The 16,311-nt window shown below is 40.4% G+C and overlaps 1 protein-coding gene across 2 annotated transcripts in view; it reads right to left on the reverse strand.

Annotated features, from left to right (window-relative positions):
* Positions 1–16,311, reverse strand: part of pola1 (polymerase (DNA directed), alpha 1) — a 54,281-nt gene continuing 37,970 nt past the window's right edge. For both annotated transcript variants that reach the window (XM_079602555.1, XM_079602554.1), the window contains exons 35-37: positions 13,585–13,701; positions 9,849–9,945; positions 1–951 (exon numbers count right to left, since the gene is read on the reverse strand). In XM_079602555.1, the coding sequence (XP_079458681.1) occupies positions 809–951; positions 9,849–9,945; positions 13,585–13,701 (357 nt within the window). In that variant the 3' untranslated portion in view covers positions 1–808. The remainder of the gene's footprint in view (positions 952–9,848; positions 9,946–13,584; positions 13,702–16,311) is intronic.

Below are 16,311 nucleotides of genomic sequence, written 5' to 3' on the forward strand. Positions count from 1 at the left end.
AAATGTGAAAGTGTTATGAAATGCTTTTATTGGTGCTTCCGTATCAAAAACAATTAAGAATCCTAAGACATTTTCATAGGCAATGAACATTCAAAACATGCAACATGAGCTGCCAGGCGCAGACCGAACGACGCGATCCAATAAATTCTCAACATACCAGCTGAGAGCAGTTCAAACGTGAGTTCAATTGTTCGAAACTCCAGAAATCACTGGCTACCTCTGTATCATTGGCTAATTGCTGTGCTGTTAAAGATGAAGGGGGTGGTAGAGAAGTCATTACTGAACTAAGACCCCTTCAAACCGCTACAAGCCCCCCCCCCATGAACTTGCCTGTCATTACCCCTGATTGTTATCTCTAAAAACCCTGTGTGTGGTGCTAACGGGGGAGTGGGGGGCTGGGTTGTGTTGAGAGCGTCTTTAGCCCCTTATCATGGCCATTTTACCACAGATTCATCATCGATTAGACCTGGACAAAGGCTAAATTGGATGGGATACAAGAACACAGATTAGAGTGAGAGACAGGTGCTCAAACATGGAAAGGTTTGGTGATTACATGCAGATTGACTCTGAGCTCGTCACCTTTGACCTTAATTCACGCCTAAGACGTCAGCCACAAAAACTCCGTCAGGGATTACAAATGTCAAGCAAGCGAGCTAGAAAATAGAATAGATTACAAAAATCACAAGGTGTATTTACAGCAGACAGGAATTAAAATGAAAATATAACATTGTACGGCTTCTGTTGGTGGGCAGAAAGGCATAAATATTATGCCATATCCGATTACCCAGGACTGCTTTGGGACAGTTGGTCAGTACTTGAGGGATACAAAGGCCTGGAAAAGTTTGGCGAGGTTGACCTCAGAGTATCCGCTGGTGGCGAGGAGGTTGTCTGTTACATCTTTCAGCATTTTGTACACTTCCATTTCTTCTTTCCAGCCTGTCTTGAATCTCGCTGAGAAGAGAACCAAACAATACATTAATCACCAGACTGTTCAAACTTTTTGATGCCAGGGAGCCCCAAATATCATGATCCCTTACAAAGTACCCCTTCCCTAAAAAATAAAGCCATCTATATATTTTCAATGCATAAAAATCCATTTATGCTGCATAAAAATGATTTAAAAAAAAATTATTAATAGAAAAATAAAATAAATATAGATTTAAAATGTATAATAATAACAACAAACATTATTATAATACTAATAATCATATTTCTTAAGCTCCAATTGTGTTTTTATGAGATCATGGTTAAAGTTTGCATGGTTAGCATGGTATTGTACAGCCAGTTTTTAGAAGATAAAAGGTAAAATATTATCACTACAAGTGTGACACGTCCCCAAACATACATTTGGTCACAAATATATTTTAACCAGGTTTTTCTTTTCTCCCACCTATGTGCCATTCAAAAAAAAAAAAAAAAAAAAACTCAGCAGCAGACAGGACTGGAGTGAATCCATAACGAGTCGAAACTGATTCGAAAAGAAAAATATCAGCCATAATATCGAACTATGCTCACGGACATGTGCTTGGAGAGGTCTATCAAGTATCATTTCAAATGAAAGTCTTTGAGAATCGATAAGGAACCAGCAATCCAGACAGTTTGAGGGTAGAGCGCTGGCGAGAGGGGCTAGGTGTCTGCAGAAGCTAAATAGACTCTTCTGCCAGGGGTCCACGGGGTCATGCAATCGGGTCGATATCCAAGGTCATTTATCCCATCAGGAGGGCCTTCAATACCATAGAGACGATAGAGGAGTCACCGGCAGGATAGGAGGACTGAATGAGAATTACAGACTAAATCAAAAGCCTTTAACCAAAGACTTTTGTTAAAAGTGAGTCTTTGCTTTGAGAAGACGAGATTCAGCCAAGAAGAGCATTTACATGAATGTTCCTTGAGAATATGTAAATGCTCGGACTGAAATTCATATGACAAAACGTGTTTATGCTTGAAAGACGATTGAATCTGTGCCCCTAAATGTTGTTGAGCACCCAACTGGTGGTCTAGGACTCCATCACAGTCCATTTCCATTAGCAAGTGCAGGAGAAACAGAGTTACAGAGTCAATCGCAGAAAATGGCCAAACCTGAACATCAAAAAAGGGGAATAGTATTCCAAACGCACCATCTGTAGAGCCGGTTACCATTATCACTTGTGCATTTTTACCTCCAGCAGAAGAAAGAGATGGTGAAAGAAAACAGAATGCTGGCACATAGAATAGGGAGAGGGGGACTATTTACCTGAGGAAAGAAAGAAAAAAAAGGGGGGCTGGAGAAAGATGATGATGCATGATCAAGGGAAAGCAATCATGTCATCATTTTTGAAAGGTGGGAGAAAATAATTTTTTTCTCTTTCTCCTCTCCTCTTCTTCATTCTTTTCCCTCAATCACTGTGTGCAGAATGTATAAAAGAAACCTAAAAGCCACAGAGGTTGTCAGAGACCTCGCGTTCCCTCCCGGCCCGGCAGGGGTCGCATTTAAAATAAATAGCATTTTTAAGAGGGAGAAAAGATGTGAAGAGAGTGAGGGAAGACGTGAGAAAAAGAGGTGAGCAGACAGCAAAAGAAAGAGGGGAATACAGAGCGGAAAAAAAGAAAGAAGGCGGGTGCGACAGGACGGAGAAGATAGTCCAGAGAGAGAGAGAGAGCGAAAGAGAGTGTATCAGCTTCCATGTGCTCTAACAAGGTGTAAATACAATAACAAGCATGTAATTAAGTGAGCATGATGAAGTTAATGGGGATCATACATTCCATTTGGGCTGCTTATGAATATTCTATTAGATGTTATCAGGCAGCTGGAATAGCTTTTAATTTAATCATCATTCCGAGCAGAGAAAAGTTCTTTGTGCGAGTGTAATTGCACAGAATGAATAATTGATTTGACAATCGCACCCGCGGATTTCCAGCAGCTCAAGGCAGGCAGAGCGTGGGGGAGGAGGGCTGGGGGAGGGCACACGCGTCGTGCCCTGAAGAGGTTGCCGAGGAGCTCGCCTGCAAATTGAGCACTATCAGTACACAGATAAAGGACAATTTCTATTTTATCAATGCAGTGAAATTACATTACTGCCTGAACATAATCACACTGCCCACACTTAAGAGGAGACAAGGCAGAGAGGGAGAGCGAATTAGAAAGAGTAAGAGATACAGAGAGCGACGGATGTTGAGAGCGAGAGCGAGAGAGCGAGAGAGAGAGAGAGAGAGAGAGGAAATGGAACGGCGGGAGCAAAAGGGCTTGCCTAAAAGACGTTATGAATTGCTCTTCATGAAAAGAATGAAATCAGAGTTCAACATGATTTGGAAGTCATTGATATGGGATATCTAATTTTTTTGAAACCGCAGAAAAAACTGTTTTATTATGGAAGGACTCCTGCCGTGCATGAAATTGCCTCCACATTTAACTCAGTCGCTGCAATCAGGCAGAGGACTGTGGTTTACATGTAGATCAGACTCTAAATGTCTCATTTCTCACACGCGTACGCGCCGATATACACAAAGAAAAAGCACCCCACGCACACTGCGTGCAGACAAATGCATGTGTGTGATATAATCCACTGGCGGAGCCACTAAGAATGTCGGTGAAGGCGGTTGGACAGGAGGATCATGGGAGTCAAACAAGATATTTTGATTCATTTTTACTGTCAGAAGGCCAGAGACTCCACTGGGTCTGTAGATGTATGTTCCAGTAGAATTAGTGCCCTAAAGGGCTGTTAATGCATTACATCTATTAAAATCATACAAATAAATTACATTTCATGCATACAAGTCTTAAATTTACTTGAGGCATTTATCAAATTTGACATCCCAACTGTTTTATTCTGTGAGATTTTTAAAGGCTATTCTGAATATGAGCAGAAGCTCAGGTGTCTCTGTGTAATACACAAAAATGCTTGTGGACAACAACAAAAACATGGAAAAAAAGTAGTTTGTACCTAAATTTTATTCAAACTGAGATGGGATGATTAAAAATAAAGTGTCATAAGCAGTTTTTGCATGGCAAAGGTTCAGCTAGTATATATATAAAACAATCTACAAGAAATACTATATCAATACCACCATAGCAATACTTAACACATTTATTAAACTTAAAGATATATATAACAACTTTTAATTTAAGTGAACTTAAAATGTATCAAATGTCACAGACTCAATTTAGTTGTACTTAACAGAACATAAATTATAAATTAAATATAGATGAACACTTATTAAATCTACAAATGTTATTCAGTCAGAGCAGCGAGTGATTTTCTCGTTTTCTTTTGTTCTTTGATTATCCTTACTGAAAAACAGCAGCAGGTTTAATAGGCTGCTGTCACTTTAATACCTGACGCGGATCTGACACAAAAGCCATTTTCTCATAACTCTTTATGTTCATTTAAGACTTCATTTAACTAATTTAAGAAGATACTCATCAAAACAGTCAACATTGTGTATTTTTGTCTGTTCAAGCACTGTCTGCAAGTCACAGACAGGAGTTTTACAGATGCACACCAGTAGTACTTTTATTACGCTTGAATGGTTTAAAAGCATTTGCATGAATAAGAACGTGATCATATATTGTACCGCCAGCCAAAGGATGGCGGGGGAAAAAAATGGATAGTGCATTAATTACGTTAAATATTTTAAACCCGTTAAACTGACAAAAAATATTGCATGTGTAAACACGTTAGTAATTTTATATATATAAAATAAAAATAACAAAATCAAATAAAAGCTTACAATTATAAATATCTAAAATAATACAAATATCAAAGTAAAAATAGAATATAAGACATTTATTTTATATGATAGATTTTTATAAAACGTATTAAAAACTGATTAAACTATTTCGAAAGAAAGAAAAAAAGCTAGAGTAATTGCATTAACTACAAAGGTAAATTTAGATTAGTGATCTATCAACAACCCAACTTTAAACATTACTGAGATGAAAACAATCAGTTGGAGGGGTTAGAGTGTGTCCAGTGGAGTGAATCTGACATTGTGGGTTGTGGCGAGGGGACAGGTTACGGGCAGAGGAATGGGCATTCTCTAGTGATTTCCAAGGATATAGATACTCGAGAGAAAGCACTTTCTTTCCTTTACCTTCCTCTCTCTTTCTCTCTCTCTCTGTGTGTGTGTGTGTGTGTGTGTGTGTGTGTGTGTGTGTGTGTGTGTGTGTGTGTGTGTGTGTGTGTGTGTGTGTGAGTGAAAGTGAGAGAGTATGTACAAGTGTATTTGTGTGATGGGGGTTGGGACGGCAATTTCCATCAGTCTTTCCTCTCTGAAGGAATCAGGTAATCTAGTGAGGAAAAGACTGCAAATGGATAAAGCACTGACCAGCAATTTCACCATCAAGCAACAGAGGGATGAATTCACCACGGCCCTCCTCCATCACAGCCCTGCAATGCATCCCACCAGACCCAAACCACAGCACCACCCCTGGCAAAGACAAAACACTGCAGTCTGTCCTAACAAACTCCATCAAGGCAGCATGTAATTTTAACACCTCTTCAGGCTTAACTTCCCAGACTGACCAAAAAGGTTCATTCAGCCCTTCTCATTGTTCACACTGCTTCCAGCGACCGTGGCCGAAGACAGCTGGAGACTTCTAACCTCCAGCCTTGGAGTCCAGCAGAAACAGCTCTCTCTTGCTCAATCTACCAGCAACGTGCGTCTCCAGTTATCTAAAGCTCCACAATAACAGCGGAGCAGACAGAATAGGGGGAAGATTGGTTTTTCTATTGTGCTGCTGGTCTGGCATAATGCCCACTTTAAAAGCAATTCCTCCGTCATCAGAGACAGACAGAAAATCTGGCAGATACGACACTAAATGTCTCATGGTGTGAGGAGGAGGTGGTTGGTAAATTACGAGAAGGCGTGCGTGTGTGTATGTGTGTGTGTGAAGAGGGCAGCTAAAAGTTTTCTGAACTGTACTTTATTCCACTATCGCTCCCATGCATTTCCATCGCAGTCAACAGCGGCAGACCACAGCTCAACACTCTACCTTTGTTTGCTGTGCTCTGGTAATCGGTGCAAATGCATCGAAGAAAACACACTTTGGTTGTGGAGTGTTACAAGCTTCTACAAAGCTCTACAAACACAACCTTCCAAGCCCTTCCGTGGTGTATTGTATGTTATGGTTATTTTAATTTTACCATTTGGCCATTCAATGTTATGCCTCAGGTGAGACCAGCATTTCTAACCTGCTTTTAATCTGTTTTATTGAACTCTTTTTGCATCATTGAATCATTATTTTCCTGTTAGCCACTCTAAAGCTACTTTGAAACAATCTATATTGTATAAAGCAGTGGTATTCAAATGGCGGTACATAATTGCGCCATTTTAATGCTTCTACAGTTTAAAGTGAGTAGCGCGTCACAACAATGGAGTGGTTCACACTACAAGCTCTCAAGGTTACACTAATGATTTTTGGGCGCAACATCCTCTAATATTTTTATCTATGCGCTTAATTCAATCCCTTTCCGCTCCATGCGTGTTTTTTCTCCCGATAAAGACGTAAAGCATTGTATTAAGAGCAGCAGATGATGCGGTTATTAAGCTATAAGTAGCAGCAGAATCACGGTGAGCAGAAAGATTATTACTTTTGCTAAAACGCTGCAGAAAACAAGAATGCAGCAAATACAATTATTTTTATCTGTCATACAGATGACTCTGACCGTTTAAAGGTGCAGTCTGTAACTTTGTTTGTGTTCAAAATGTACAACATTTATATAATAAGCTAGCACATCATGAATAAATTTTTCCAAAAAGTGTTTTGTCTTATCTGAATCACTACGGTACACCTATAATAAGCGTTTATATTCTGACTTTGTTAAACTGGTTTTGGTCGTACCGTTGCGGAGTAGCCCAGAACCTGCATGACTTATCATAGACATAAACAGAGAGAAGTAGCTCCGGCTACAGTGTTCTTCTGCAAGACGCATGCAGTTGTGTTTATGAACCGCTAGAGTGCCAAAAGTTATGGACTGCAGCTTTAACTAAACCAGGTTTGTGACAACCAAGTTCACATGTGATGCCTTAAGACGTTTTTTTCTTCTTCCATATTTAGCATGATTAATCAGCATATTAAGAGCATTTTATAATAATATTATACTTTTTTTATAATATTCTTTTTTAATTATTTAGAGATGGCAAGGGATGAATTTAAAGTTTAAAAGCACAAAATATATTTCAAATTTAATTTTGTTACACTAAACCGTCTTTTGTAACATTCTAACATTCTTAACTGTCACTTTTGATCACTTTAATGCATCCTTAAAGGAGAACTCAATTTTCAATTTTAAAATTTTAAAATTGAGCTCAATTTTTTGTAAATTTGGAGTGATGTCAATACAGAGAACAACGACAAAATCGGTGTTGCCTACACTGTGTTATCCTCTTTTTAATTACAAATTAAACTGCAAATTATCTGACTGCATTAGATGTGAAATATATTCATAAAAATGATGTTAATTCAACAAGCGTACAGACCTGTATTTACTTCCTGTTTTCGGTCGAAGTCCACAGTAGTCGATTGTCGAGTTCACGCGCATAGGTTTAGTTACCTATGATCACGCGCGTGAACTCGACAATCGACTTAGGGGGTTAAGATCAAATACACTAGCATAGATAAATACAGTATAACAAAGTTACAAAATTAAGTAAGGTCTAACTGTAGTGTATTCAGGTACAGACATGTAATACATTTATAGTACTCTATTATTCTTAAAAATGTTAATAAATGATTAATAATAAGAAAAAGTTATTCTAATCCATAATTATTTAATTTAACTGATTAGACATGTTTTTGATTACTGAAATCTGAATAAACAAAACAAATGGTTTCAAGTTTGTTATAATAAAGCATTTTGTTCAACCAAAAAAAAAGTGTTTTCATTTTGACACTAATAATAATTGATTGTAGCCTGGGAAAACCCAGACCCTCTCAGTTGTAACTGAGTAAGGGTCTGGCAAAGCTCCATAGACAATTCATTTCCACAGGGGCGTCACCAACGGACGTCGGATAGATCTAAAACCAATCAGAGCGATGAATGACATGACGTATGCAGAGCGACGGAGAAACATCTCGAGACTCTCAGCAATTCTCTGTTTGTGTTAACGAAAATGACCATTTTAAATCGCTTGAAACAGACGCGATAGCTGATTCGAACGAGTGATGTTGTGATGTTCCACGGCGGCATCCATGTCTGTAATGTACAAAATCTGCGTCACCGTCTCTGCTCTGTCGTCATCGTGTAAAACGTTTCTGATTGGTGCCGCGATTTCGGCGGATTGGAAATGGGTTTCAATGGGCTCTTTGCCAGACCCACTTGCAGAGCAAATCTAAATTTGCCGGAAGTGGTCTGGGTTTTCCCAGGCTAAATTGATTGTTTAATACTGTAAAATTTTGGTTATCATGGTTATTTCGTCAAAATCTCATACCCTACTAGTATTACTGGCGTAGCTTCTTCATGAACTATCCACCTAGCTTGTTGTAGCTAAACCTACAGTAAGCAAATACCGTACACTGATGCTGTAACGGCACTGTTGTCCAGTGCGAGACAGTAAATTCAGAACCCCTATAATGGCAGAGTTACATCCCAGGGTCTAAATAAGAAACTGGACCAGGTAAAAGGAAGTACAAACCATGCAGCCCTGTAATTTCACCCCTAGACCCCTGTAAACCCTGTGGTCTATAATACAGTAATGTGTAGTATTATAGTGAGAGGGGAGATAACCATTTCAAGGCTATACTTCAAAGCCGTGTGTGATGTCCTCCACTAATCCCACAATATACATGTGTAGTGGAGCTGTACATATATATATGACATGTTATAGCATAATAAATAAGATCCCTTAATCTGATACACTAAATGCAACTAGAAACCAAGTCTAAATAATAAATGGAATAAACAAATGGTTTCTGAGAACAATTGCGAAGAAAAAAAAAAGAGGAGGAGGAGGAGGAGGACAGGAGTAGTAACGTCACCTCTCATTCAGCCTGGTGAAAATCAGGGCTAGAGGGTTAAAATCACTCCTTCAGGAATTAGAGCCCTGGCTGCAGTGATGGGCAGTGTGGCTGACAGAATGCCACAGATTGGCCACAATTACTCACAGAAACAACAGTCGAGAAAAAGTAAAGAAATAAAATTTCGCGGAGAAGCCAAGTCTATAATCATGTTAGGCCCCCGCCCCCGATACACTCTCTCCTCGCCCTGCTTCACGTTCTGAGTGGTCATCTATTGATTACACATTATATTTATCTACGGCTCTCGCGCCCGCCTCGGAACCTCATCGGCACATGTAAAAATAAATAAATAAATGTATAAGTCTATTCCAAGAGGTCCTTTTTAATCAAGTGACATCAATCAAAAAGGATTGTGGGTAAGTAGCCACGGCTCGGCTAGCAGCGGCCGTGAGCGGTCTGGATCCTCCAGCGGCCCGTTGAAAACATATGCTCCATGTCCCATTATTTATGAAGGGCTATCCTTTAGCCTTCTCTCCAATTACTCGCCCTATCATTTTCCAAAATCTAAAAACTGTTTTCAATCAACATAGCCAGCGCTATTACCGAAGGTCTACGGGATGAGAGGAGGCTCTCTCTCACTCACTCCCCTCTTCCTTCCAACTGATTGGACCGTTTTGCATTCCGCACCGCGCCATTCGGTGATTGAATCCGTCGCCTGAATTACGGCTGTCGACTCGAGGAGCTGAGGATTCTTAACCCAACCTAGTGGCCGCCTCCAGCCGCTGTGAGGTGTGTGTGTGCGCGCAAGTGCACGTTGAGCCAGAAATATGTGCCGGACAAGCGCTTATGGGTAATGTTTGGGAGCGAATTTTCAGGTTAATTAGTAATAGCTGATGTTAATGCGAAATCTTACATTTATCCTCAGGCAACAGGACCTTGTTGATGGCATATTCCCAGTCAAAGATGTATCTGTAGAAGCTCAGTTGGTTGTAGAGGGCTTTCTCTGAATACTAAAAATGAGAAGAAAAAAGACAAAACACAGATTAAATCAGTTATCACAACATATAGGGTGATGACAGAGAAAACTCCCAGGTTATGCTTCTGGGAAACTGAAAACAAGGTTAACAAGGTTTGTCTGAAGCTGGTCAAGGCACCAGACTAAATGAAGGCCAAAACCAATGGCTTTCGCCATCTGGTTCCAGACAAACTGATCTGTTTAACTCTGTGCTATCATTACTACAGGTATAACAGGGAATATTTAACTACATTCAGCCATTTCCTCAGGTTCTTGGATGATTTCTTGCAGACTTCCAACAAGAACACATTTCATTGTACTGATGTCACAATAATTACGAACAAAACCAATGCTACAATTAATGTAACAATATTGATAGAACAGACTAAATTCAATATCCCCATGCAAGGGGACAAAGTCCTACTGTCTCAGTGGTAGATTATTCCACAAAAATTCAAGAACTGCTTATAAAAAAAAAAAAAGTAAAACTATTACTTTAACATTTTTAAAGCTCTTTACCAATTCTTTACTGACACTGCAGAAGCTGATTATTCCTTTGCATATTCAATACATAAAAAAAGAAGAGAAAAACCAATTAGGTAAAATCATACTGATGTAGTTTAGTACTACGTGTTATTGTCCCAGGGAAAATGAAAGGCAGAAGCGTAATGAGATTGGTACGACTCAATCAGGGAAAGCTGGAGAATCACCTGTGTTAATTACAGCTGTGGAGACAGGTAGTGTTTGTCATATATTCTCCACTGTCACAGACAAAGACAAACACACACGCTCAGTCAAACCCAGAGTTTGGAGTCACAGAACCTGTGAAACTGTCTGATTGGCTGAAAACAGCCAGCATACTCCCCATCTTCTCTCCTGACAAAAGCAGGAAACGGTGTTTGGTTTGTAAATTCGGCTGTAATTACCGTTAGCCATGTGTCTAACTGCCAGAGGCGCGCAGGTCGAGCGAGAGAATAAAAGACATTGGGGAGGGAGAGAGAGAGAGAGACGTTCAGCTCTGAAATTACCTCTTTCATAATAGTTTGTTTTGATAAGGCAGCGTGTGTGGATCTGATGAACAACTGTTGCTGTCAATTTGATTAGCCATTATACTTTTATGTTAATTGCTGTTATTGGGTCACAGTCTTTCTGTGTCACCATAGAATCAGAGCAATGTGGATGCCAGAGGAGTTTAGCAAGGGCTCTCTCTTCAGCACAACGGCTTTTAATTGCCCTCTACAGCTTCCGATGAGCCCAGCAGCTGTTGACCCATAATGCACTGGCTGGTCAACAGCAGTGCCTGTCGATGCAGCAATGCGGCCATAATGGAGCTCCTATAATCAGAGCCAGGTCACCATGTGCACGCGAATGCACTCCGCTCAGCGAAGGAGATCGTGGACTAAAACTGCAGTCCAAGAAATAAGTGGATGGACATGCGAAGCAGGGCCAGGATGAGCTTCACAGCTGTGCTGACAGGTGTCAAAAGGGGTGTGACCAAGGCACCGTCAAACGTTATTGAATTTAAACCCCCCCCAGCCCGCAAACAGAGGCCCCTCCCTTATGCAGCTTTGCTCGGCTCAATGCTTTGTTCCTGTACTGACACCATTTCAATTTTCTCCACAAATCTGCAGCATTTTCGGCCCGAGTGACTGGGGAGCAAACCAGCTGTGAAATTGCCTCTCTCCTGAGACCCCCGCCTCATCCCCCCCTTCTTGATAGAGACGTGGCAGCCAGTGCCGTACCACCAAACCTTTGCTACAGCCCAAACACAACCTGCCGGAAGCGCTGGATGGAGGGGAACAGAGAAAAGGTGTCAAGAGTGAGGCCTTATACTATGACCAAAGGGGTGTAAAAATTAAGTAGTTACGTTTGAAAGACACTCAAAGAAGATCATTGGCCACACTTACGATGGGGGATCATTTAAAGACAGAATTGAAATGATTTAGCTGCTTACGGTCACATTGCTTATATGTAAAGGGAGTATAATGTCCGCTGAGCAGAGCAGCAGAGAAAATGGCTACTTTCAATTCGCACAGATCTGTGCAGCTGCAAAAGAGAGGACAGGAAAAAAGAAAAATCTCCAAACAGTTTTAATGAGGCTTAACAAAAAAAGCTCCAATCTGAGTTAATTTTAACGGGCTGAGCTGGAAAAGGAAGGCGATCGGCATCACAAGGTTTCATAACGAGTCAATATATGTAAATCTTTACAAGGCAAACACAGTGGGAAACAAAGACATTTAACTGAAGCGCCAGTTGATGTCTCCACTTTTTGTGCACATAATTTCTCCCCATTGAAAGGTATAATTGCCTGCTATTTGAAGATATTCATGCTCAATTTTTGAAATTAATTTCAATTGGGGGGAAATGTAGAAATGTCAGCTCCCGTGAAAGGGATTTGATTTCAATTATCCTTGCTCAAAGGACTGTGATTTCCAAATACACTTAAGCAAAATTATGACAAGAATTTTTGTTCCCAGAAATTCAGTGTTTAAAGAGCGATTAGACGATAAATGGACTGGCTTTGAATTGAAGTGAATGCGCCGGTTACCATCTGAAAGGCACTCAATTATCCCTGATTGCTCCTGTTATAATGTATCAAATAGAGATACCTGCTATTGCTGTAATTTGTGTGAAAATTAACATGCTGCAATTTCCACTAGAGGGAAAAAAGGAAGCCCTAATGGGTGCCTGAACGTACATCAATAAAATGGAGAGGGAGAGAGAGAGAGAGACAGCGGGTGGGGGTGGTTGGAGAGATCTGAGCGAGGGGAAAGCAGCTGAAAAAGAAAAACGGAGAGAGAGAGCCAGTGCAAAGAAAAAGAGAGCGCGGGGAAAAAAATTTAATTTACTGAAAATATTATAAATTGCACCTGTGTACAACTCCTTCAAATTACCGGCCAATCAGCCGAGGGTGCCTATTACGCATCCATTTAATCTGGATACAATGGTAGTCAATGTCTCTGTGTCCGTGGAGACACCAGAGGAGACGCATTGCTGTCAGCCGAGCTGTAAAGCCCAGAACGACAGAGGGATGGTAGAGGGGTGAGGAAGTTAATGTTTTATTCAGCCGGCAGTTTAAACTGCCATCTCACCAGGCAGAGCGGAGGAAAGCTAAGTGGCTATGGTGACAAGAGAAATTGTCCTTTTGGGTTTCAACCTGTCGCCACAGAACTAGACGCAGAAATAAAGCACGGGAAGGAAGATAGAATGGGGGGGGGGGGGGGGGGTGTCTGTACTGGACGAAATTGATAAAGAAGATGGACAGGGACAAAAGATAGACACTAATGTTCGGAAGGGACATCCCGAACTGTGTCTTTGAACCAGGCCAAGATGCTCTTGAAGTGATTCACAAGATGACGTAAGAGTGAAACACCCCACATACATGTCTTTTTGCAGTGAGTCCAAGGTCAAGTCCATCTGAAGGCCGGATAGTAGCTTGTTGAGGCAGGAAGCAAACGCATTTGTCATATGGGTCAGACGGGTCAGGTAATATATAAAGGTTAGAAATACGGGTGATGGAAAAAAGCTACACAGACAAGGAAAAAAGGCCTGGGCAGAGGCAGGGAGAACATTCACAGGCTCCACAGCACCACCATCTGGACAAAATGACTGATTCTGTATGTGTGTGCAGTACCTCAGGCCTCAGCGTGGATCTGAGACAGGCTGGACAGATCGGTCCAGACCTCGAGAACGCAATGGGCAGCCGGCGGGTTCGGTTCCGGCAGGCCTGATCCTCACACAGCAGCCAACCCTGTGTATAGAGAGAGAAAGAAAACAATTTAAAAAGCTGATTGGCAAAGAGCTACTGCGGCCCCCAGGAGTTGGGGCGCTGGTGGTTTTGACTGTGGTGGGGCAGTGTGAGGCCTCAGCCTGCAGCAGATGCAGCTGCCCCCTGCTAACACTGCCTTTCCTGCCCCTGTTATTAGAGCGGGGGCCAGGGGGTAATATGGGTAATGCCCTGCTAATGATGGAGCACTAAATAAACCCCTAGTATCAGAGGAGCACCTGTCCCTGAAAAATTACCACCACCTCCTTACTATAGACTGTTATCACCATCACCCTCTTTCTCTCTCTTTTTCAGCCTCCTTCAGAGCCAGGAAAATATGGTCTGGTAAAATATGCTAAAATAAGAATATATTACATATAAAAATAAAATAAGATATACTCTACCATTCAAAAGGTTAAGATTTCTTTTGGAGGGAAATAAATAAAAACTTGTTCACCAAGGATGCATTCAATTCATCATAAATGACAGCAAATACATTTATAATGTTACAAAGGACTCATACATCTTTCAGAAATGCAGAATGCTGAAAAAAAAAAAAAAAAAAAGTTTCTCCAACACAAAAATAAAATAATAAATTTGCAGCACAGCTGTTATCAACATTGATCGTAATAAGAATTTTTTTTAAGCACCAAATCAACATATTAGAATCATTTCTGAAGGATCATGTGACACTGAAGACTGGAGTAATAGCCGCTGAAAAACTCTGATTTGCCATCACAGGGAAAAATACAATTTTACAAAATATTAACAAAATATTTAATATTTCTATTTTTCATCAAATAAATGCAGTCTTAGAGAGCACAAAATAATTATTTCAAAACCATTCAACTTTTAAATTCCACTCTGACAACTTCTGTAAATAAGAAAAACAAACTACAAGTAAACAAGAAAATCATTATTTCTTGTAAATTACTTGAAACAGCAAAAATGAAAAGATGGAAACCAAGAGAATGAAAGAATGAGGACCAAAGGAAGATGAGAAAACAAAAAAAGGAAATGTCATCACACACAGTTATAAGTGGTTTAATTTGCTTCTATTTCCTGAGCTATGAGCATCACTGGATGGTTCTACACAGCTTATCACCCCTGTTGTATCTAGAGATGAGTCTTCTCATCCCATCTGTGCCGTCGGTAATACCTGGTTACCATGTTCGGAATACCTGGGTTACTCTTCAGACCTCAGTATTATCGAATCAACAGGTTGTTTTAATTTCTCAATTAATCTCATCTGGGTGGCGTTTTGTGCGGATGTTATTTGGGTAATTAGCAGTAGTAAGCCCTGGGGCTGAGGGGAACCCAGAGTGTGTAATTGAATCTGAACATATGTGAGCTGTTTGGCTTTCATTTTGAAGGGAGCGCCGGTGTTATCACCCCTCTGTTTGCCATAACGGATCTTTTGTGCTTCTGGAGGCCCAAGACTAAACCAACAGTTCAGTTCCCATGGGCTTAGCAAAAGACTGCGTCTACAGGAACACACACAGGCCAACTGAAAACACAAAAGTATGTCATTGTTTTCAAACACAAAATTCAGCAGGGACGGCCATTTGAGACTTTGTTCTATGTACAGTGGTCTGATTTGAAGGAAAAGGGTAGGATGGAGACGTTTTGCCATTTCACCTGATTGGTGACCTCAGAAAGGTTTGTGGTGGCATTGGGACTGCACATGTGCAGACTTCAGAAGGATTCTTTCTCTCCTACTTGGGCACAAGAATAAAAACACTGTGGTGGTGAAACAGTGTTATCAGTGTCAGTGCACACCACACAAATTACAGGGGTGTAATGATGCACTCGTTTTCTTGATGCATTGATTAAATCATGCGGATTTATAAGTCTCAATCTTAAAAGAAGACTTAATATATGTGGGTCGGTATTGGTCTCTTATGCTCACCAAGGCTGCATTTATTCAAACAAAAATACACCAAAAACAAATGTAAAAATAACCGTTTTCTATTTTAAAATGTAATTTATTCCTGTGATGGCAAAACTGAATTTTCAGCAGCCATTACTCCCAGTCTTCAGTAAACATTGTAATATGCTGATTTGATGCTCAAGAAACATTTCTTATTATTAGCAATGTTAAACAGTTGCTTCATATTTTGTGGAAAACATGTGTATGTAAATGTATACGCACATATACATCCTATGCTACACTAAATCACAACTGGCCTTCATGTGTCTTACCTATGCATGCTTAGAACAATCTAAGAATCTTTTATTTCTATTACTAAGAATCTATTTATCTTTTTTTAAGAATATTTTATAGGCAGATTCTGTTTGCATCTTCATTGTAACCAAGAAATGGAGGATGGGGGGGGAAAGAAGAAAATCAGGGAGCAAAAGAGAGAAAAAAACATCTAATTGAAACACTAAGAGCCCGCTCTGTGAGAGAGAGAGGCAGGATAAAGCTTCATAATTGCATAATTATACCAGTCGATACCTGACACTGCGAATACAGCCACTTCTGCAGCCGTCAAATGAGTTCCACATAATTTAACCAAACACTGGGCAAAGACTGGGGCCCACAGATCAGTGCAAGCTACCGGAAAAACGTTCTCGCTCTCCTACTTTCTTTCT

Source organism: Phoxinus phoxinus (genome assembly GCF_949152265.1).
Source record: "Phoxinus phoxinus genome assembly, chromosome: 24".
Lineage (NCBI taxonomy): Eukaryota > Metazoa > Chordata > Actinopteri > Cypriniformes > Leuciscidae > Phoxinus > Phoxinus phoxinus.